The sequence below is a fragment of the Eurytemora carolleeae genome, unplaced genomic scaffold, assembly GCF_000591075.1.
Source record: "Eurytemora carolleeae unplaced genomic scaffold, Eaff_2.0 scaffold339, whole genome shotgun sequence".
NCBI classification, from domain to species: domain Eukaryota; kingdom Metazoa; phylum Arthropoda; class Copepoda; order Calanoida; family Temoridae; genus Eurytemora; species Eurytemora carolleeae.
This window is the reverse complement of record NW_019396264.1, coordinates 194176-218611: the sequence shown is the minus strand read 5'-3', so window position 1 is coordinate 218611 and position 24436 is coordinate 194176. Positions and strand designations below refer to the sequence as shown.

Genomic DNA, 24436 nt, shown 5'->3' with positions numbered 1-24436 from the left:
GTCTAAGCAGCTTAACTTTTTCTTGCATTTCATAAAATCTTCTCCCAGGTTAGAAAGTTAGAGTTTGAGCAAAATATTCAGTTCTTATCATATTTTATAGCTGGCCAAACGACTGGACCAAAATCAAATTGGCTTGTTTTTTTTAGGGAACCCTTAAGTACCTCAGAGGTAACAAAAGCTTTTTTCAAAATTCGTTTTTTTAATTCCACGAGTAACGCCGGGCACTTCCGGTTGATTAATGATTTCCTATTGTTTCCGGACAGGCATCTTGAAGACTCAGCAACTGCTCATCTAGAATATTTTTCTTTAAAATTTTTTAATATTTCCTAAATTCTGATTTCAAATTATTTAAGACACAGAAAAATTGCTTTTTCTTAAAGGTAGATCTTGCTTAAAATTGATATTTTTTAATTCCAAAATCTTTGAAATCTGATGATGTAAATCTTTGATATTTTATACTTTGATCTAGTAAATTTTAGTTTGACAAATCAAAGGTCTACATCAGGTTTCAAAGATTAAAATATTTGTAAAATTGCATTAAAAAATTAGTAAATATGGTTGGAAAACCCGGTTCGTGAAAATCTGGTGATAATAGGATCAAATACAACCAGTTTCTAAACATCAGAAGAGAGGAAGAAATTATAGGATATTTACTATTATCATTTATATGAATATATAAAAATATTTTTATCAAGAACAAAAATATTGAAAAGAATCTGTTTTGAGAGACTTATTGCAAGAAAATAAAGACTTAAAAGTTCTCGCCACAATCTGCAATTTTCTAATCCCTATATCGTTGCAACCTATTGAGGTAAACCTTTTATATTTCAAGGTTTGATAAGGTCAAATATTAAAATCAAGAAATATGTAACACATTGGAACATTTTGAAAAAATACAATTTTCTTTATTTGGTAAAATCTTTTAATGACTTAATTGTTTAAATGCTTTTCAATTCTCTTGAATTCGTGTTAGTGCCTGGTTCTAAAACTGAATAACACGGTGTAAACATGTCAATTTTTAATTACATCAGTATCGTGCATTTTAAACTGAAGTTAAACGTAAGATTAATAAAGAACTGTTTTGAATATCTGATATGTATCTGGATAAAGTTATTTTCTCACACTAGGGCGTACGAGGAGCTACGAGGTCAACGAGTTGTGTTCCATGATGCATAAAGGAATTGAGTTTTGCCACAAACTCTGATTTTCAAATCTTTTATCTTTGCAACTCAATGACTTAGATCTTAGATTTTTCAAACTATGAATTCTGTTGGATGAAATAGTTTGAAATATCAAAGGTTTACACCATCAGGTTGCTTAGATATAGAGACAAGAAAACTTTAGTTTGTGGCAAAGATTCAATTCCTTTGACCTTCTTCATCTGTTTAGTTCACCGTGAATGAAATCAAATCAAATCTTAAATTCCAAATTTTTCACCAAAGAAAATGTCGGTTATCACTGAACTCTAGACTATTTCTAGAACTCTAGAAAATATTTTATCAAAGGTTTAGATAGAATTGATTTTCAGGTGTCGCAAAGCCTTGTGCTTTGGTTTTACCTCCCCAACTTTCTCATACTTTTTTGTAGCCTTAGATATATACATTTTAAATATGTAAAACGCTTGTTTCTCGTTTAAATTGGCAAAATACTGCTCAATTTTTGCGTGAGATCATTCACATTGCATATCCTGCAGTCACTCCTTTATGCCGAGTTCAGTAGCGCCTGATCCAATCAGGGTTTAGTCATGTGTTTGTTGTCTATTCTGAACCAATAGAAATAGTATGGCGGTAACATCTATCTTTCTATCTATCTCATTATACAATAAGAGTTATGTATCCTTCAATCGGCGCTATCAGTAAATGAAAATATTTACTTCTACTGAAACTATAGTGTGGTTTGCAGTGTTTTACAATTTACCTATACTTTTTGGTTCCTCCAGATTGACCACAACACTATTCTGTAGAACAAACCTAGTCAATTAATTGAAGTAGAAAAACAGATTGATCAAACTCTAACATTCTAATCCCCACATCTTTGTAACCAGAAGCCTTGTGACCTTAGATATTTCATTTATCAGTTTCAAAATTTAAAAAGTTAATTTTATCAGAATACAAAGATATTGGGATTTTGAGTATGAGGCGAGTAATCAGTTTCTTTTTTACTACTTGGCGAGGGTTGTAAACAGAAATAATTGGCTTTAAAGGGACTGTAAAGGAAAAATGAAAGGGGGTATAGGCTGAAAGCTAATCACTTTAGCTCTTGATTGCGACACATGAAAGTTTTATCTTATGTTCCTGTCTTGAGAAATTGATATAAAACTGTGTTAAAATTATACGAAAATTCATACATGTAAAATTTTGAAAATCTGAAACTTAAATCACGTGACCAGAACTATCACCAATGGCAGAGCAGTATACTGGTCACGTGTCTCCGCTGTATCACGTGACCACTTTACTTCACTGCCAATGGTGGAATTTCTGGTCAAGTAATACGGACTTATAAATAATATTATGAATTAAATCTATTAAAAATAGAAATAACAAATATAAAATTAGAATTGGAGTTAACGTAAGTTACAATTAGCTTTCTTTGGGATATCATTGTTTTCAGATTGGTTGCTTACTTGCTGAATTTGATCTATCTAAACCCACTACTTTTATACAAAATTGTATATATATTGATTTTTCGTATAAATTTGACGAAGTTGTATATCAATTTCTTGAGATAGGAACATCAGATATAACTTTCATGGGTCCAGATCGAGAGCTAAAGTGATTAGCTGTCAGCCTATACCCCCTTTCATTTTTCCTTTACAGTCCCTTTAATCCTGTATTTATAGATTATACAGTACTATCCAAAAAATTATGGAATGAATATGCATATTTTTCGAGAAAAAAATCATTTACAAAGAAATTTAGTTTTTACCACAAACTCTGACTTTCTTATGCTTATATCTTTTCAACCGATTTTCTTAAACCTTAGATATTTCAAACTATGAATTTTGTCAGATCAAATGAGTTTTAAATATCAAAGGTTTATACAATCAGGTTGCAAAGATTTCATGATAAAAGAAAGAAAACAGACATTTCTTCGACTACTTTCTGGTAACCATCGTATTGAATACTCTTCATAGAAATATAAGATATAGTAAGTACTATACAAGTTAGACATATGTGTTATGCACTGCACACTGCACAAAGCACATCAGGTTTTATGAGTTTTTATCACAAACCCAGATTTTCTAATCCCTTTATCTTTGCAACCTGATAATGTAAACCTTTGATATAATAAGTTTAAACTATTTGATTAAACATAATTCATAGTTAAAATATCAAAGGTCTATAACATCGGATTGCTAAGATATATGGATAAAAACTAGAGTTTGTGCCAAAAACTCATTTCTTTAAAAAGGAATTGAGTTTTTATCACAAACTTTGATTTTCTTATCCCTGTATCTTTGCATTTCAATGTCGGAGACCTTAGATATTTCAAACTATGAATTATTTTAGATCAAATAATGATAGTTTGAAATATCAAAGGTTAACACCATCAAAGATTTGAAAATCAGAATTTGTGGCTAAAACTCACTTCCTTCTGAAGGAAATGAGTTTTTGCCACAAACTCTTGTTTTTATCCATATATCTTAGCAATCCGATGTTATTAAAATGATTTAGGATTGGAAAAAAATTAATTCATTTTATGAGTAAAATGTTTTTAGAATTGTAGGAATTAGAATTCTAAAATTCTGCTTACCTCGGGATTGTATTTGCTGCTTGAGATTTGACAATGAAAAATATTCTGAAATTGAAAATTATATTTTATATTTGATCAAAATACATCTAGCTTTCAGAGGAGCAACAACTGGCTCTGGTATAATTCAACAGATTGAAACCCAGAATTCTGAATATATGTAAATGTTGAAATTAAATATTACGCTGTAACCCTTCATACAACAGAAACTTTAAACTGTTGATTTTACAAAAATAAAAAGCTTCCATATTTAATAAATATCTTTCAAGAGTTAGATCTTCAAGCTTTACACTTTTGTGTTGAATTTAATCCAATAGTGTTGAAAGGCAGTGGCGGCCATAAGGTAGAATCCTGGGGGTAAATACCCCCCCTAGAATCCTGGGTTAAATACCCCTCCCTAGAATTACCCCTGAACATAAAATTAAAAATATTTACCCCCCCCTACAGAATCCTTATGTCCGCCCCTGTTGAAAGGAATTGAGTTTTTGTTACAAGCTCTGATTTTCTTATCCCTATATCTTTGCATTTCAATGTCAGAGAACTTAAATATTTCAAACTAGGAATTATATTGGATCAAATAATAAAAGTTGAAATATCAAAGGTTAACACCATCGGGTTGCAAAGATATAGCGATATGAAAATCAGAATTTGTGGCTAAAACTCTGCTCCTTTGTTATCGAGATCAAGCGATTAAGATTAACAATACTCCACGCAAATATTCCTACCTCAGATCACATTGTTTTAGATTGCAGATTAAACAACTGGACAGTAAAGACAAAAAAGTCCTTTAAATATTTGATTTTTGAAAGGAACTAGTTTTCTAATCTATTTATTTTCGCAGCCTGATATTATAGACTTTTGATATTTAAATATGAATTTTGCAGGGTTAAAAATATTGCAGGTTAACACCATCAGGTTCCAACTTTCAAAGGATTAGAAAATTAGATTTTGAGGCCTTTTCAACAATGAAATATATGTATTGGAATTATTTTTTGTTTAAAAGCTTCTCTTTAGAAAAAAGATATGATCAGATGCTGAATTTAAAGAATTTATACCGCGTCTAGACGCGCTTCAAACATGGTTTGTTCAACTTGAAATTTTTATCAGTATTTCGAGATTTTAGCCAGCGCGAAATTTGAACCTGTGATTTGAGCCTTTCAAATTCATTAAATCCGGCCTCAGAAATATCATGCGAAAGAACATGAGAATATGATTTTCAACCCTTAAATAATAAAAGATAATATTTAACCTAAAGTTTTGGTTTAGTTTAGCCCCCAGACAAATCTGATAAAGCTTAAAGCTGACGAAATTCCAGAGTTCTCCCCCAACATTAGAGATCAGAACCCAGGACCCGTCCTCCATAGCATCCTCCATTACTCTGGTAAATTTTAACAGAGCAGGTTTTATTCATTTTTTTGTATTCGCGAATATGTCGTGAAGGGAATGTGAGCGTAATTTCATCTTCCATGCAAATATGGCAATGTACACAACCTTAATCTGATCAAAATTGTGGAAGATATTGTGGTTTTTCTTACTCGAAAAGTGTCGATTTCTGTGAGCTTCTCCTTTGCTTTTTAAAAGCAATAAAATTTAAAGAAATAATAACATTGATTTGGAATGCATACTTGATCAGACAAAGCTTTTAAGGAAAGCGTTGTAAATCGGGCGTTGACATCTTTGCATGGAGGGTCACTAAACATTACGCTTCCAGTCCTTTGAATTGAATACTTGCAATTAAAATGAACATGATTGAGAATATGAAACCAAAATATAAAAAAATTTACCTTGCAAAGTCTTGTTCGTTCAATTCCCAGTCAATGTAAAAAACTTTGTTGCTGCAGATCCCCTGATAGCTGGCCAGCTCCTTTAAGGTGTTCTCCATGCTTCCCTCCCCATCATATACCAGGAGGATGGGGTTCTCCCCCTTGGAGTCCATTGCAATTGAGTGTAAAAGTAATCTATCCCGACCTGGAAAAAAAGTAATTTGGTTTGATTACAAGAGTTCTATAAAATATGGCAAGAGTTTTATAATACCTGATATTTCAACATCCAAAATTTGAGCAACTGTCTTCTCAATGCACTCCTGAAGTTTGTTTGGAACATACACACTTACAGTACATATCAGCTTCAGTAAACTTAGTTCTTGTATTTGATTCAGTTCCACGAGTAAATTTTTGCTTTGGCTGGTTTCCATTACTGCATGGATAACCTTGCTCTCCGCTTGTGAGAGAAATTGTTGCAACACAGTGAAACTTTCTTCAAGATTGAAACTGTTCTTTGATAGCTTTGCGAAATAATCATTGAAGATAGACAGCTCTTTGCTTGTCACATGATTTTTAAATAATGCTACAGATGTTCCCAATTTCAGAAGGGCAACGGAAAAATGTTTTGTTGTCATCATTTCTTCCAGTTTTTTAAGGATGTTTAGTAAAATAGAATGCTCATCTGGAGACAGCTCAAGAAGGCCATAACTTGCAGTCAACTCACTTTCAGTACCATCATCATCATCATCTTCCTCCTTCACATCAACAAGGTTGCAGAAGTATTGTAACGGTATGCAGTAAATCTGATTGATATATTTTAGACTCAGAAGATCCATGAACAGTTTTGCACAATATCTTGCCAAAGGTTTGAAAACCATGAGATTTTCCAGAGCTATTTTGTAATTAGTTTCATATGAGAGCAATTTTTCTGTAAATGATGAAATTGTGTCCTCAAGTTTGTTCACATTTTCTATTGTTTTTTTGTCTTTTAAAAGTTTGTCCAGAGGCATTGAGAGAGTTCTCAGAAGCTTTTGCTTTGCTTGGTCTACAGTTTCTTCTGCACTAGTTTGGAGAGAAAACATCTCGTTTTTCTGATTCAGAATGGAGCTTGATTTTTTCGATGAAATCATTGAGAAAAACAAACTCTCATAATCCTCTTCACAATTTGAAAAATTCAAAACCACAATGTTTGACCCTGTTGTTACAAATTTAAAGTCTGAAATCAAGATTCTCAGCTTAAATTTTTCATTAAAATGACACAAACTTCCAAAAATTTTTATATAGTCTGTATCATTTTCCTTCTTAAAAACTCTTCTTTTGATCGGGAGAACAAATTTTTCATATCGATCCTCAGCATTTCTTACAATTAAAGTTTCTCCTCGTGCTAAAGTGTGAACAACATTTTTTCTCAAATGCTTGTCATCAACATGGGCAACAATTGTACTGGAGTCCCCCTCTGATGCTGATAAAATGGGTAGCGCAATATCGTCTGGGTCAACACAAATGATTATGTTGTTTCGAGTCATACTTTTCAGAATAAAATAATTTTCCAGCAAAATCCTTGAAGAGGCAAGATTTTTGTTAAGAAATTGATTTTGAGCATCTTTCCCATGGAGGAAGGTCACATAGTCAAGTGATTCACTGAACCTTATATTGCTGGAATTTAGAATTGACTTCCAATCCATGAAAATTTCTCTCCTTTGGAAAGTATTTAGAGGAGGATAAAAAGAAACTGCTGCTGTAGAAAGTATTGAGTCCCCAATAATCTTTAAGATATCTTCATCAAATCTTGAATGTTGAACTTGAAAAGATTTCAAATCCAATTCTAGGAATGTTTTCACTCTTTCTGATTTTTCTATTTTAGACTCAATGCCCTCAATAGTCTTTATACCCTCTTCAATAATATTCATTTGTGCAGAGCTGTTTTCTTCTATGACATCCATGTCAAAGTCTAAAGATAAAGCTTGCTGCTTCACCTCAGTAATGCTATCCTGACGTATGTCAAACTTCTTCTTTAGCTGTTCACACTTCTGCCTTTTCTGATTGCTGGATTTTCTGCCCTTACCAAATGCTTCTACAGAGATACACCACAGCTTGATACTTTCTAATATAAAATCATCATCAACGGTATGGATGATTTCCTGTTTTGGTTTGTTCTTTGCCACAAACTCCAAAAATGGAATCAACATAGCATCTGTCAATGACTCATTTGTAACATTAACCATAAATGAGATCAACTTTATGAATCCATTTTCAGTCAGTTCTTGATCTTCAGAAAAAAGAATTGAAATAGCTCGTACAAAAACTAGTTTGCTGTCAGGATAATCTTTTTCAAACAGATCTATTATGTCAGCAGATGTTAACTCTTGTAATTGAATTTTGCTGCGTTCTACTGGAGACCAAAGTTCCTCCAGTTCACCTTTTAAAGAGGTTTCTAATAGTGATATATTTGTCTTTTCTTCATGCAAACGTTTTTGCTCATCAGACAACTTCTTTTGTACATCATCATAGTCCCTTTTTAACTGCATTTTTTGTACCTGCAGTTCATCATATATTTTCTGAGCATCATTGAGGACTTCCTTGGCAGTACTAACCTTTGCATAAAGATCTTCAGCATACTTCTCTAGCAGTACAACATTTTCAAATACTTGAATATGTTTTTGATGAAGAAGCCTTCGATCATTAGTTTTCATTTTTCCAAGGTCCAAAAAATGAGTTAAAAAGGAATGAAAGGATGCTGGGCTTAGTACTGTTCTCTTTAAGTATTCTTTCACCTTGCTCTCTGATTTTAGGTAGATTAAAGACAGAGTGTTGGATATAGATTCTGGAAGATTTAGACTTTCTTGATCAGAGTCCGAGGCCAGCACAATGGATCCCATTTGCTGAAAATCACCTATTTTGAGAGGATTTATGTGGTTTATTACAACCTTTGACAGAAGAAAGTAAAACTGACTGAAGTAGGATGATATTTTATGGTTTCCAAGATCTAATGAGAATACAACATGAAGATTTTTTAGAACATTTTTGCACATCTGCATAAACCTCAAATTAGATTTTTCATCTTCGGTTTTTTTTCTTTTTTCTATGGCAGAGATCTCCTGGTTGCCAAACAAAGTTGAATCAATGCCAAAACTCAGCATTGTTGACAATGTTCTTAAGAACAGTGAACAATCAATTTCTCCGATAGCTACATAAAGCAGAGTAGAAGTATCTTCTATCCCTGCTATTCTAATGATTGTTCGCAAAGCCTTTCTCCAGACTGACTGTTCAGTAACATCTTTTTCTCCAAGAATGACAATCTTCATCTTGTAAATATAAGCTGAAAGTCTTATCATTGACTGTCTACATCTTCCTGATTCTCCAGAAAGAATGATGTGTCCCTCAGGTTCAGAAATAACACGCAATATCTTGACAATATTTTGTACAATATAATCGTTGAAAATTAAATTGAGCTTGGGATTATCTTGGTCATATTCTGAAGCTTTCTTACTAAGATGATCCAAAAGCTCATCATCGTCAAGATCTGTGTAGAAACCATAAGTGTCCAGAATATTTCCAAACATAGGTGGCTCATTTGTTTCTTCATTTTCACAAATTGTATCAAAGTCAAGATTAAAAACTTTCTTTGTTTGAAGTCTAACAATATCTACAATTTCAGATTCATATTCCTCTGTTCTCATTCTATCTCTGAATGTCCGCAGAACTTCATTTACCCAAAGTTGCACAACTTCAAATTTTGTATCATGACAATCTTTGTCAGAACGAAGAACACCACAAATGACTTTTTTGATATCATGAAGATGAAAATTTGTAAAAATATCAGCTCTGTCTTTAAATAGTTCTTTTATATCATTGTATGTTCCTATGGTACCCTTGATGATGCTCAATGTCAAAAACTTGATATTCACCTCAAAGTCCATAAATTTTCCCTTCAGAATTGTCTGATACGTAGAAATGATATCATTTTCTGATTTTTCATCCAAATTAATAAATTGGAAAGATTTTCTAGTGCTTGTTACATATCTAGGTCTACTTGAATAATCCATAGTTTCTGTAGCCAATATGATGACATCAGATATCTGCAGAACTTCTCCATTAACTAACCAGCTTTTATTTTCCCAAAAAAATTTCAAAGCATCACCCAGTTCTGTTTCATCATCTAGTTTACTATCATCAAGATACAACAAAATCTTTTTTCCTCCAATTGGCTGAACTTCATTTTTGGATTTTTTTTGTGTGAACCTTATGATTGATTCAAAGATTAATTTCGGAGTGGTATTATGACAAACTTGAATAGGAATAATATGATATGTGCTTTTGTCAAAGTGTTTTAAAAACTCTCCTACTATAGATGACTTCCCAGATCCTTTAGGCCCAGTTAGAAGTACATTTTTTCCTTGTTGCAACAACAGGTTTAAGAAGTATTCACATTTAATGTACTGAACAGTTTGGATGTATATTGCTGAGTGTGGGATATCTGATGAGTAATTCCATTCCTTGATATTCTTTTTCCAGTGCTCCCAACCCAAATTCTCTTTGTCTATATAGAAATCAAATACAGTTCCATATACAGGAACATCAGAACCTTTTAATCGGATGTGATCATCAACCTTAACCTGATCTTCACTTGTTATTGTTGGAAAAACAGCCCATAAAGAACAAAACAAAGCCATTTTCTTAATACACTTTTCATTTGTCTTCCACCTAGTATCGGCATCAAAAATTATCTTCACAAGACCTTCAAAAAGACTGATGAAATTAGTTTCTATAGTGTACAAGTCACAATCAATCTGGGGAGTACAGTTGAGGGTAGAAAACTCTACAAACTCTTCAAGCAACATTTTGCTTTTTTGGACAAAAGTGTCAAAGTATGAATCTTTTTTCCACACTTTCATCAATTTGGTTTCTAACATTTCAAAACTATCCAAACAATTCTTTTCAATCATGACAATTGAAGCGTTGTGTATTCTACCGAGGTCTTCTTTTGATACATACTGAGTTTCCAATACTATCTTGACATTATCTCCAAGGCTTATTCTTGCATCACTGTCATAACAAATGGGAAAAGATTTCTTTGTCAGCTCATTAAGCAGAAGAGTAGTAGAATTCGACATAATGCCATCAAAATAGATAAGTTTAGATCCTCTTGAATTAATACTATTTAATCCTATCTCAGCAGAGAGAACTTCAGAGCTGTTTTCTGTTCCACCTACAAGATTCTCAACTACTTCTTGATGCAGGGACAATTTCAGAACATCTTTTTCAGCATACTCCAGAATTCTTGTAATTGCATTTATAATAAATGATTTCAAGGTGTTTGATTTACCAACAACCATTACACAATTTGAAGAATTTAGCTTTCTCCAAACCTCGTACATTTTTAACAAGAGCTCTTCTTTTTCAGGGAAATCACATTCCCTTAAAGTTTCAACTATTTTTAAAAGAACATGATCATCTTTCTGTTTTTCCATCATTTTTATTTCTAGCCTTGGAAACAGGTCCTTTACAGCTTTATGCATTGGGAATGCCAATTCATACCTTGAAGTTTTTTCAAAACATTGCCAGAAGGATTGAAGTATACTTTCCTCCTGGAGCATGTTTTTATCTTCTCTCATTAGACTTACAGCATTATTTAAAACTTGGAAAATAATACTTTTACAAATCTTGGATCCTGTGTCATAGTAGATTCCAGTGAATCCTCTCACTAGTATCATTGTTCGAGCACGTAGAAGCTCAAAGTTGTTAAATCCTTCCACAGCTAGCTTGGCATCCATCAGTCTAGGTAGGTTCTCTTCAGTGTAAGAAATTGCACGAAAACTTTTCCTAATATCTCCTGTTATGTTTACCTCTGTGAATTGTTTCATATGCAGAGTTAGGAATAAACTCAAATTTTCCAGTTCTTCGCATTTCAGTAAAACAACCTCATTTGACAATGCTGACATTTGCTGTTCACAGAAGTTCCACATCAGTATGTGGACCATATAATTTCCCTTTTTTAGTATCTTTATAAATTGTCCAACATGAGGTTTCTTGATGCTAGAATCCACTTGGCACTTAAACAAATACTTTCCAAGTATATTAGATAGTGCTTGAACAGCTGAAGACTTACCATCCCCAATGGTGCCATTGATGAAAGAGCATTTCCTGGCTTTTGCTATGCATGAGAAATCAAGGAAAATGTCATTGAATGATGGAAAATTTATAAGAGGGTCCTCCATTTTCAAACTTTCATATCCATACGTGTATGTTTGGTAGCCATGATTTATTACAATCTCATGTCTGGCCTTAGCATAGTAAAATTTGAAGAAAGCAAACCATTCTGGCAATGTTTGACAATTTTCAGTGTCATTGAAATACTGATAACGCTGCATTCGAACAATACAAATTTTGATGCTAAACTCTACATTGTTAATATTCAAAAGTTTCAGTTTTTGCTTTTGTGCAGTTGCAGACTGTTTCAATCTAGATATTTTCTCCATGTTTTCTTCCGTCCTTTTGGTAATCTCAACAAGTTTAGAGTTTTGTTCTTTCCCTGATGTAGATTCAAACAGTTTTGTTAATTCTGTTGTTATAAAAATCCTTCTTGCTACTTCATAGCTCTGAAAAGAGAAGTCACGCAGAATTTGCTCTAACTTGAAGTTCTTCTTCATTGCCTGAAGACAAGAGAGAATTTGTGTTTTTACATGGTTGGCTAAAAGTTCTCCAATTCCTGATGCTATATTCTCCATGGTTTCTTTTTCTCTAGCATTGCACTGATACTGGATAACTTCTCCGTCATTTGTTAGGATTTTCTGAACTAGAATACTGCCATCTCTTTTTGATGCTCCAACCACCTTGGAGACATTTGGATAGAGTTTCTGAATATATGGAGAAATATCTTCACATGATTTGCTAGCTAAAAACTTTAAAAGTTCTTCATCAGTAAGAATGAAAAGACGATGATACTGCTGCTTGCGGAATAAAAGAAAAGATCCTAATTGTTTTCTAATGTCATGGAGAGATGTTATCATATCATCCAGTCCTGCTGTCAGAGTCTTCTGCTCTGTAAATTTATATATTCGAGGATCAGTATGGATTTGTGATATAACATCTGTCCAGAACTCTAAGGTGTCGGATAAAATTCTGGTTTGCCTTGGAAGCTGTTTTTTCATGCAGAACACAGAGAATATCTCTTTAACTTCCAGTACTGTTTTCTCTGAGCACTCTAACTTTTCAAGAAGCATCAAAATGATAGAAATATCTTTACCAAGTTCCTCCACTAGAATAGAAAATGGTGCAATAAACCTAGAAAGTTTAAGTTCCCTCAAGTTTTCATGTGCATCTTTGTACAGTTGACACAATTCAGAAATATTTTTGATTATACAAAAATCTTGTTTATTAACATCAGTTATAATCTTGCTTTCTCTGACTAAGTTTGACAATTCCTGTAAAGCATCTTCAATCTCAATTTCTCTTTTTGCTGAATGCAAAACATCCTCTATGCTATTTATGCATTTGTCAAAGCCTAGGTTGGTTAAGTCTTGAATTCTCAGGCTTTCTTTTTCAATCTTTATTTCATCAGCATTTGGTTGAATATCTCTTATTATGATAAATATATCCTCCCAATGTCTGCTTCTGAGAGAATCTTTCACAAGGACAGTAATAAGATGCTTGATTTTTTCATAACTCTGAATTTGATTTTTAACTTGGAAAAAAATTTCCCATCTGTTATCAATATCAGTTTCATTGAACTGTTTGATCCTGTCATTCATCCCATCAATACTTTCCTTCATTCTCTCCAGATCTACATCAATAATCTTAGAAACCTGCCACTGCATGTGCACATCTTCCCATGCCTCAGCTAATTGCCAGAGAAGACTTAGCATTTTTAATTTCCCATCAAGCTCCACTAAATCCTGATTTACAGGTCTATGGAAGTTAAAAATTGCCAGACCATCAGATATTTCCTTGTCTGATGCCGAAAGCAGAACAATTTTTTCATTTAGAAAATCTAATTGTTTAAAAGCTTCAACTATTTTCCAGGAAACCCCGAAAGGACCGGATAATGTGTACTCTTCTACAATAGTTTTCACATGTCTTTCAAAATCATGAGATCTAGACATTAGTTCTTCTCTACTTTTCTCTCTGAAAGCTTGGAGATTTGAACCAGAATTGCTGACAAATGTGTTGAAATTGCTCCAAATTGCGTTCAATCCTTTAAGTCTTCTAGCATCTTCTGAATCAAGCTCCCTTTTATACTTTTTAATGACATCTGTAAGTTTCTTTATATGATCAAACTTTCTTTCTTCACAAGATATTTGTTGGTGGATTGCTGAGTGGTATCCCATTGATACTTTTAAGTCATAAACATTTTCAGGCATGCATTCTAAGCTTGCATTGGAACTCTGAATAAATGAATAAATTTCTTCAAGGTCATTGTGTACCATTTGACACATCATTTCAATAAAAATGTTCTGCCATTGTTCACATTGTTGTATTACTCCCTCCTGTAATGGAAAACAATCGACTAGGACAAATCCAATCCAAACTACTGCCTCATGTTTCTTGCAATTTTTTGCCAAATACTTATATTTTGCTACATCCGCATCAAATGCTCCAGTTTCTGGGCTGGTTTCCATGTACAGTTTCTTCAGTTTTTCTGGATCAAGCTCCCATGTGTCTTTGTATACATCCCAAGTTTTAATGTACTCCTCTATTTGACCTGTAGTGCTTCTAATGGCATCAAAAATGTTTTCTTGTACCTCCTGAAATTCTGGATTGTTTTCAACTACTTCAGTGATCATCCTTTGCCACGCACCATTATTTTGACCTATATTTCTTGCAACATTCACCAAAGTTGCTTGAGTGGACTTAAAGATATCCAGAATTGTGGATAATTTTGGACTGACATGGACTTGGGAGTCCTTGAGCTTAATTGTTATCTTCATCATTGGTGTTAGTCCTGTTTTCCCTGAACTTGATATAGCCTCAGCCAGGCCTAAGAGAGAGCTAAGTATTCCGTTTCTAATGGCTGTTGCAACTCGTTCATCAATCTTATGCTCATATTTTTTCCATTGAACCTCAACATTTGTCCCTGTTTTAGTAAAGCTTTCTTTTAGCTTTGAAACAGAGGCTTTAATCTGTTCATATTTGATAGATACTTCCTTCTGTATTTTGTTGATATGAGCCATCTGATGAGATTTAAATGACTCTCCACTAACTATACCTTTGGATGTGATGTCTATCATTTCCAGTTCTTCTATCTCTCTGCAAAGAGTTTGTACAGAACCATTGATGTTTTTGTAATTTACAATAGCATCAAAGGTGTTGTTCATGCTTTCATTAACAGCTATCAACCATTCTTTTAGATCAGGATTATCCCAAGTGTGTTGGTTCTTTCCCATCCATATAAAGCGATCAACTCTTCTTATTCTCTCCATAAACAACCCCTTTTCATCTGCTGAAAGTGATGTCATTATCTGGTTGTAATCCTTCACTACTTTTGTTATTGTCTTTAGAAAACACATGGTTGGACCAATCTTGTTGTAAATACCTTTAACATGACTAGGAATGCTAAAGTTATATGTTGTCCAGATTTCAACTTCCTTTACAAGCTTGATTAAGTTTCGATCAAAATTTATGTCCATAGTGCCCTGAGTGTGTAAGTTTGCATTTAAAAGATAACTTTCTAACTTTTTGGATGAGTTTTTATCCAAACTTTTATTCCATTGTTTATTAACCTCTGAAATTTGACGTGTTATAATCTCCATAACTCCTCTGTATTCCGCTTTACTCACATTCATGATCCCATAGACAGAAAACCAGCTGGCACTTTGTAATATGTTAATTGTTGAATTGATCTTTGTCTGGAGATTGTTTAGCCAAATATTCTTTCCTGAAAACCTTGGCTGATCAAGAATCCCTAATTGTTTATTATTAGATAGTTTTCTTCTGACTTGCTGAAGCTGTGTATTAAATTTTCTATAGACACGTTCTATTTTTCCCTCATACACCTGTCGTATGCGCTGCCTAGGGGTATACTGGTAAAATACATCCAAGATTTCAACACCTTCTTTAACACTTGTAACGGTCTCAAAGGCATCATTGAGAACCTGTTCAACAAGATTCTCAGTCTCATTCACGCCAAGACGAAACTTCTGGTAATTATTATTCCAAGAGGAATCTGAGGGGTTTAGAATAGTGTGTCTTACTTGGTATAGAGACTGAAGACATTTATCATAAATCTTTTCAATATTCTCCAACCCCTTGCTCAAGGCAGAGTCACCATCACCTACATTTGGTACTGGAGCTTTCTCACCATCCAGCCATCTATAACATTTTTATTTACTAAACGGATTGTTGTTGTAATTTTAAGTGACCCTACTTTAAAAGAAAGGGCATGTCTGATTCACAAAGGAACCCTTTAAAATTTATCTTGTCAATAATAATGTTGAAGATATTGTCGTTTTCCAGCAAACAGTGTTTAATTCTGACAATCACCTCAATTTTTTTCTGTAAACTAAGAATCTCAGGTCAAATTCAATAGAGAAAGTTTATTCATTTTTGATCAGACAAAATTTTTAAGGGTAACATAATGAATCAGATACTGTATACCTGCACAGTCCCTTTAGAAGAAAATTGGGTTGTTTTTCCTTTTTTAAACCTATCATTTTTAAGCAATAGATCAAAGCAGGTTTATCTACATATCTTAGTTCTAATAGTTTAATGTTATATTATTAGTCGTTAAAGCATCTATTTCTACATGTTAAAGTATCAAACTATCTAGGTCGTTTTCTTGGATTTGTTTTATGTAAGATTGGAATAAACAGAAACTGTTCTTGGCTGACATTAGAACTTTATTGATTGCAAAAAGAATTTTTTCTAACATTTCAAAAATCTTGAACACTGCATATGTATGTAGTGTTGACTGTATATTTCTGGCGGACCTTTATTACAACTTAAGTAGACATATTTGGTGTGATTAAAGGTACTATTAAAGTATATAGACATATTTGGTGTGATCAAAGGGACTATTCAATTATATAGACATATTTGGTGTGATTAAAGGGATTATTAAAGTATATAGGCATATTTGGTGTGATTAAAGGGACTATTAAAGTATATTGACATATTTAGTGTGATTAAAGGGACTATTAACGTATATAGACATATTTGGTGTGATTAAAGGGACTATAAAAGTATACAGACATATTTGCTGTGATTAAAGGGACTATTAAAGTATATAGACATATTTGGTGTGATTAAAGGGACTATTAAAGTATATGGACATATTTAGTGTGATTAAAGGGACTATTAAAGTATATAGACATATTTGGTGTGATTAAAGGACTATTCAAGTATATAGACATATTTGGTGTGATTAAAGGGACTATTAAAGTATACAGACATATTTGCTGTGATTAAAGGGACTATTAAAGTATATTGACATATTTGGTGTGATTAAAGGGACTATTAAAGGGACTGTAAAGGAAAAATGAAAGTGGTATAGGCTGAAAGCTAATCACTTTAGCTCTTGATCGCGACTCATGAAAGTCATATCTGATGTTCCTGTCTCGAGAAATTGATATAAAACTGTGTCAAATCTATACGAAAATTAATATATATACAATTTTGTATAAAAGTAGTGGGTTTTAACAGATCATATTCAGCAAATAAGCAACCAATCTGAAAACGATGATATCCCAGAGAAAGCTAATTGTAATTTAGGTTTACTTTTATATTTGTTGTTTCTATTTTCAACAGATTTCATTCATAATATTATTTTTACGTCCGTAATACTTGACCAGAAATTCCACCAATGGCAGTGCAGTAAAGTGGTCACGTGATACAGGCGGAGACACGTGACCAGTATACTGCTCTGCCATTGGTGATAGTTCTGGTCACTTGATTTAAGTTTCAGATTTTCAAAATTTTACATATATATAAATTTTCGTATAATTTTAACACAGTTTTGTATCAGTTTCTCGAGACAGGAACATCAGATAAAACTTTTATGGGTCGCGATCAAGAGCTAAATTGATTAGCTTTCAGCCTATACCCCCTTCATTTTTCCTTTACTGTCCCTTTAAAGTATATAGACATATTTGCTGTGATTAAAGGGACCATTAAAGTATATTGACATATTTGGTGTGATTTAAGGGACTATTAAAGTATACAGACATATTTGCTGTGATTAAAGGGACTATTAAAGTATATAGACATATTTGGTGTGAATAAAGGGACTATTCAAGTATATAGACAAATTTAATGTGATTAAGGGGACTGTTAACGCAATTAAAAGTTTCCCTCTTTTGATATTGTGGCAAGTCCGATTCACATTGGTACTCGTAACAACTTTGTTTCAGCAAGAACTCCAGGTTTTTTGTTTTGAAAACTGATTATTTTCATGTGTGATTTTTCTACAACAGTGACTCAAGCATTTTTTCAACCTAGAAAAACGATGTTATCTTCCACTTTGCTGATCAGATTTAAGTTATAAGGGCACCTTTGTGAATTGAGCATGTCTCTCTTTAAATTAAGGATCCCCTAAACATCATAAAACCCGATTTTATAATGAAAGAAAAAATTCTTACTTTTGTCAAGGATTTAATGCAAGGAAAGTTATTTCAGAGGTGTACGCATCTTTTGTACTGCAGTTTACTGTCTATGGGCGGTAATGTAAATACAAGACGGATGTCGAAGCCTGACATGGGATCCATCTTTCACATGAAATAATCAATGAAATACTCTGGTCATAGAAAACTATTATGTGAATTATCAAAATTATCAAGATTAAATGCTTTTAACCTCCTCGGATACTAAACGAACACTGATGTATCTATTCTTGTTTACAAATTCCGCCCAGAGAGAACTGGTTTCAATATGTACGCAGAGTATACACAACTGCAATTAACTTTCCTTGCATTACATTCTTGACTTTTGTGAGTTTCTATAAAAAGTAAAGCAATTCTTTCGTAGTCTCCTGTATTTTCATTTAAGCTAAATCATCTTTTTAGTCTTACCTTGTACTATAGGGGGGTAGAAAATATAACATATTAATAGATTGGATTAAATTAGATATATCTTAAAACATTTATAAAACATGTAAAGGAATAGCTCTAAATATCACATTGCGCAAATCTTGGTGAAAACTTTAAATAAGATTTGGGATTTAAAAAGTTCAAAATATTCTGTTAGGATTTTGCATTCCTTTGAATAGTTTAATTGTATTTGAATTCTTCTTTGTTAGATGCAAATTTATAAACTACAATCTTTAATCTGAGAGAAAATAGTCCAGTTTTTAAGAAGGGGTACGTTTGAGCTATAGTTCCATTTCTAGGGGTACGTTTGAGCTATAGTTCCATTGAGCTATAGTTCCATTCCTTGGGGTACGTTTGAGCTATAGTTCCATTTCTAGGGGTATGTTTGAGCTATAGTTCCATTCCTTGGGGTATGTTTGAGCTATAGTTCCATTTCTAGGGGTATGTTTGAGCTATATTTCCATTCCTTGGGTACGTTTGAGCTATAGTTCCATTTCTAGGGGTATGTTTGAGCTATAGTTCCATTTATAGAGGTATGTTTGAGCTATAGTTCCATTTCTAGGGGTATGTTTGAGCTATAGTTCCATTTCTATCTGATATTTTAGTGAAGATAATTGGACTAAAACGTAAACGTTGTCCTCAACACTGAAAGGGAGAGACCAGCAATATATGGTGGTTGAACTAAATATGTTGTATTGTGGACAAATTTTTTCGGATTCATTCGACGTTTCAACGACGCATATTTACTGAGTTTGAGCGCAAAGTCGACGTTCAAAATATGAATTTGGGTGGGTGCGTTTTTAGAATCGTTTTTTTTAAATTATTAAATAACAACGACAAAAAATGTTAACAATATTCTACAGTAAACTAATTAGTTGTTTATGAGCAGGTTTAGAGAAAAAAATAACTCTTATCATCGAAAATAAGAAATCTTATTCAATTATTAGTTTCTAAAATCCCTCATTAGTCATTATTCAAAGATTTTCTGGAATTTTTATTAAAAAGACGACATCTGAAGAATTTGTAGAAATCTGTGAACAAATTCATAGAAAATAAGAAATTCAATGAAATAATGAAAACGAAATAACTGATTCTGACATTGATTTATTGACAAATTTCTTAGGAGAAATATGTTCCTAAACATCTAATTAGTTACTGTATAATTTTTACTTTATTTTTTGTCGTCGTTTTCTAATGTTTAAAAAAACCGATTCTGAAACCAACCAACCAAATTCATGATTTTGAAGGTCGACTTTGGACTCAAACTCAGTAATTATACATCGTGGAAACGTTTTATAAAATAAATCCAAAAAGATTTTCTACAAGACTCAGTTCAACCACCATACATTGCCGGTCACTCCCTTTAAAAATTCCCTCATGTGGTGCATCCTGGAAGTGTAAACCATCTTTAGAAATTGTAAATTTTATCAAAACTTATAATGATGTAGGACAATTTTTCTTTTTAAGAAACATGGGAATATAATTACTTGTACAGTAAAAATCATAATTGAAGTAAAACAAAGTTTATTGAATGTAAACAACTCTTAATTAAATACTTTTCTTCTCAGTTTAAGGAACTGAACACTTGCCACAATATCTTCATCCTCATATCTTTGGCACATTATGGTGAAAACCTTTAATTTTTCAAACTTTGACTACTCAATCTAGCAGAATTCAGTTTTTGAACTGTTAAAGGTCGATGAAATTGAATTGAAAAGGTTTAGGAATTAGAATTATAGAATTTGTGCAAATAATCAGTTTCTTTGCGCGGATTAAAAATGTTTTATTTGATTTACTGTCTTTAAGTAGTACAGTGAATGAATCATATATTATACATCGAAAAAAATCGATTTTTTTATTCACGGGCAATGCCGGGCACTTAAGCTAGAATATATTTGTATTTTACCCTGTTTATTACTCAAAATAAACTACACTGAGACCAGTAAAACTAGGACAGGGAGATGACTGTTTGACTTTTTTCACTTAAAGAGTTGATTTTTAAGCTTCTACAGTAAAACTTTTTGCTTTATGACAACATCAAATACACAGAAGATGTTGACAATCTATTCCACAGTTTCATGGCTCTCACTGTATATATTTGGGTTTACTATGTTTTTGTCCATCTAGCTGTCTATGTATCCAGATATAGAATCCCCATATAACTTGTATCCATGTAGTTTAAACCTATATTCCTGGACTGTATCTAAGAGTACTGTATTCTCAATATTCTGTATCCCTGTATCCTTATCATCCTGTCTCTCTCTATTCCGGAATTCATGCAGCCCTGTATCCCTGTATACCCTGTATACCCTGTATCCCTGTATCTCTGTATCTCTGTATCCCTGTATCCCTGTATCCCTGTATCCCTGTATCCCTGTATCCCTGTATCCCTGTATCCCTGTATCCCTGTATCCCTGTATCCCTGTATCTGTATCCCTGTATCCTTGTATCGCTGTATCCCCTGTATCCCTGTATCCCTGTATCCCCTGTATCCCTTTATCCCTGTATCCCTGTATCCCTGTATACCTGTATCCCTGTATTCTGGTATACCTGGCGAACTGTGCTTGACAGTCTGCTATATCCAGTAGATCTCTGCATCTCTGCATGAATGCGTCTATCTGTGTAAATATTCCCGTTTCATCTTCCAGGGGTTGAATAGCTTGCTCCTTTTAAATAACTTTAAATTAGTTTATTGTCATTGTCATTACCATTCATAATCATTGGTATCTTAGATATTATTTTAATCATGGTTGTCATTTCAATCGTCATTTTCAGAGTTCATTGTCATCTTAAATTTCGTTTTGGTCATGGCGTTGATCATATTCATAATCATTGATATTCTAATTGTCAGTGTCGGCGCCATTGCGATCTTTATCACTTTTATCATAATGGTTTTACTATCCTTAGTTTTAATTATCATCACGGTCATTATATTCAGTCTCTTCATCATCATTATAATCATTTTTATCTTCATTGTCATCGTCATCATATTCAATATCTTCATTATTATTGTCATCCTCATCATCATTACCTACAACATCATTAAGGTAATCATCATCATCATCTTCATCATAATCACTATCATTATCATCATCATCAATATCATTATCTTTATCATCATCATTATCATCTTTTTCATCATTATCTTCGTCGTCATTATATTCATAATAATTATCTTCGACATTATCTTCATCATAATTATCATCTTCATCATCATTAAAATATTTATCATCATTATTATCTTCGTTATCATTATATTCATAATATTTATCATTTTTTATCTTCATTATCATCATCATTACATTCAATATCTTCATTATCATTATCATCCTCACAATCATTACCTTCAACATCATTAAGATAATCATCATTATCATCTTTGTCATCATTACCTTCATCATCATCACTATCATTATCATCATCATCAATATCATTATCTTTATCATCATCATTATCATCTTCATCATCATTATATTAACTTCATCATCTTCATCATCTTCATCATCTTCATCATCATTTCTATCATAATTATCACTCATCTTAATCAGCATCATTATCATCTTTATCATATTTCATGATGGTTATTTGTCCTGATTATATTTACCTTGATTAAACACTCAGATACCTCTTTGTATCCTTCCTTCCACTCCAGACAGCAACTAGCAGATTAATCATTAATCATATCATCCTTTCATTATGTAATAAATACCATATATGCATTATATTGCATAAATACCATTTATTCAATATTGCATAAATACCATTAATGCAATCAATATCATTTATGCAATCAATACTATTTATGTAATAAATACCATTTATGCAATCAATGCCATTTGTGCAATAAATACCTTTTATGTAATAAATGCCATTTAGGCAATAAATACCATATATGCATTATTGCATAAGTACCATTTATTCAATATTGCATAAATACCATTTATGCAATCAATATCATTTATGCAATCAACACTATTTATGTAATAAATACCATTCATGCAATCAATACCATTTTTGATATAAATACCATTTATGCATTAATACCATTTATGCAATAAATACCATTTATGCAATAAATACCATTTATGCAATAAATACCATTTATGCAATAAATACCATTTATGCAATAAATACCATTTATGCAATAAATACCATTTATGCAATAAATACCATTTATGCAATAAATATAAATTATGCAATAAATAACATTTATGCTATAAATACCATTTATGCAATAAATACCATTTATGCATTATTGCACAAATACCATTCATGCAATAAATACCATTTATGCAATAAATACCATTTTTGCAATAAATACCATTTATGTTATAAATACCATTTATGCAATAAATACCAATAATGCAATAAATACATTTACAGCAAAATAAATATTAGGGAAACGAGGGGTGAGGGAAAGCTGTTCTGGACTTTATGTCATGCAATAATTTGTATTATTGATTAAAAAATTGATTAAACATTACTTTAATACATTATATAAATATAGCAAGCTCAATTCAATGGTATTAATCAAAACAATCAAATAATATAATAACAAATTAAACAATATGAAAAAAAATTAAAAAATATAATCAAAATTACTTTAAAAAAAGAGAAAAAAGCTATAACAAAGTAACCCTTATTTTTCTACCATCATTACTGTAAAACTGATGAGAACGCCTAATTTCATGATATTATTTAAAATTAAGATTTTTGTCGATTTCTCTTCACAGAAAAACCACGGAGAAATTAAAATGGTAGAAAATTTAATTCGAATTAATTCTAAACCCTCTTTTTCCCATGATCACTCCCTTTAAGATTGCATTTACTTGATTGACTCTTGAATATTCTGTTTTGTTGAGATGATGAAGCCAGAGAAAACCCTCTCCACGTCAATATGTAGTTCACATTTTCTCATCAGTTCCTTTCCAATCTTCTGCATTAGTCTAACTATCATCAACCTAAACATATTGTTCACATTTTCTCATCAGTTCCTTTCCAATCTTCTGCATTAGTCTAACTATCATCAAACTAAACATATTGTTCACATTTTCTCATCAGTTCCTTTCCAATCTCCTGCATTAGTCTGACTATCATCAACCTAAACATATTGTTCTGCGACATGGTGCTTGATCTCTTGACAACTTCAAAAGACATTCAGTCTTTTCCAAAAATCTCTTATTTTTAGACCCTACATCTTTGCAACCCACTGTCGGACACCTTAGATATTTCAAACTATTAATTTTGTAATATAAAAAGTTTGAATATCAAAGGTTAACAACATCAGGCTGCAAAAATATGGGGATTAGAAAATTTGAGTTTGTTGCAAAGGCTCAATTTTTCAAATAGATAATTGTTTGTTCATCTCCGTTTTATTTATCCCGGGAGGGTATGATCACAACAGGATATCCAAGAGGGATTAAATTAAGCGCAAGTTATGACCTCAGAGCTGCGAACCTTTGTGTTGTATACTCAAAATTCCGATCGCTTGATCTCGATATCCACTGCGTGCACTTTTATAAGAAACTATAACTTTCCATATCTTCCTTTTAGTTAGTCCATATTCATCCCCTGGTTAAAGCTCCCTTGACCCCTGACTGGGTACAATTGCAATGCGGGATATCGAATAAAGATTATATTAATCTGCAGATTAACAAAGATCGAGATCAAGCATTGGTCTAGATATCCAAAATACAAAAGTTCCCAGCTCTGAATAAATCAAAAACTACAAATTGTATAAAACCTGATACAAGTTTAAAAGTTGTATTTTTTACAACTATAAGGTGTTGTACATTTTTCTACAACTTTCAAGCAATATAACTAATTACTCGTGTCAATCTAATCATCATATCTTTGCAAGCTGATGTCGGAATCTATATATATACTTTGCTTGTCTGTCTGTCT

At 32.4% G+C, this 24436-nt stretch overlaps 1 protein-coding gene across 1 annotated transcript; it reads right to left on the bottom strand.

Moving 5' to 3' along the window:
* Positions 1–235: 235 nt before the first annotated feature.
* On the bottom strand, positions 236–23689 carry LOC111699645 (dynein heavy chain 2, axonemal). Its single transcript, XM_023470366.1, has 10 exons — positions 23634–23689; positions 23362–23493; positions 22137–22191; positions 21083–21198; positions 5785–15821; positions 5535–5718; positions 5000–5128; positions 3754–3798; positions 1918–1970; positions 236–291 (listed from the first exon to the last, which is right to left on the bottom strand). Exons 1-10 carry the CDS (start codon positions 23687–23689, stop codon positions 236–238), a joined length of 10863 nt encoding a protein of 3620 aa, XP_023326134.1.
* Between the last annotated feature and the right edge of the window lie 747 nt (positions 23690–24436).

Bases quoted from the DNA above. Each gene is read 5' to 3' on its own strand.
- LOC111699645 (XM_023470366.1), bottom strand. From the start codon at position 23,689: ATGTCTTTTGAAGTTGTCAAGAGATCAAGCACCATGTCGCAGAACAAT. The intron at 5,719-5,784 runs GTATTATAAAAC...CTTTTTTTCCAG, and splicing joins TTTGGATGTTGAAATATCAG to GTCGGGATAGATTACTTTTA. The intron at 292-1,917 runs GTAAATTGTAAA...AAAATATTCTAG, and splicing joins GGAGGAACCAAAAAGTATAG to ATGAGCAGTTGCTGAGTCTT.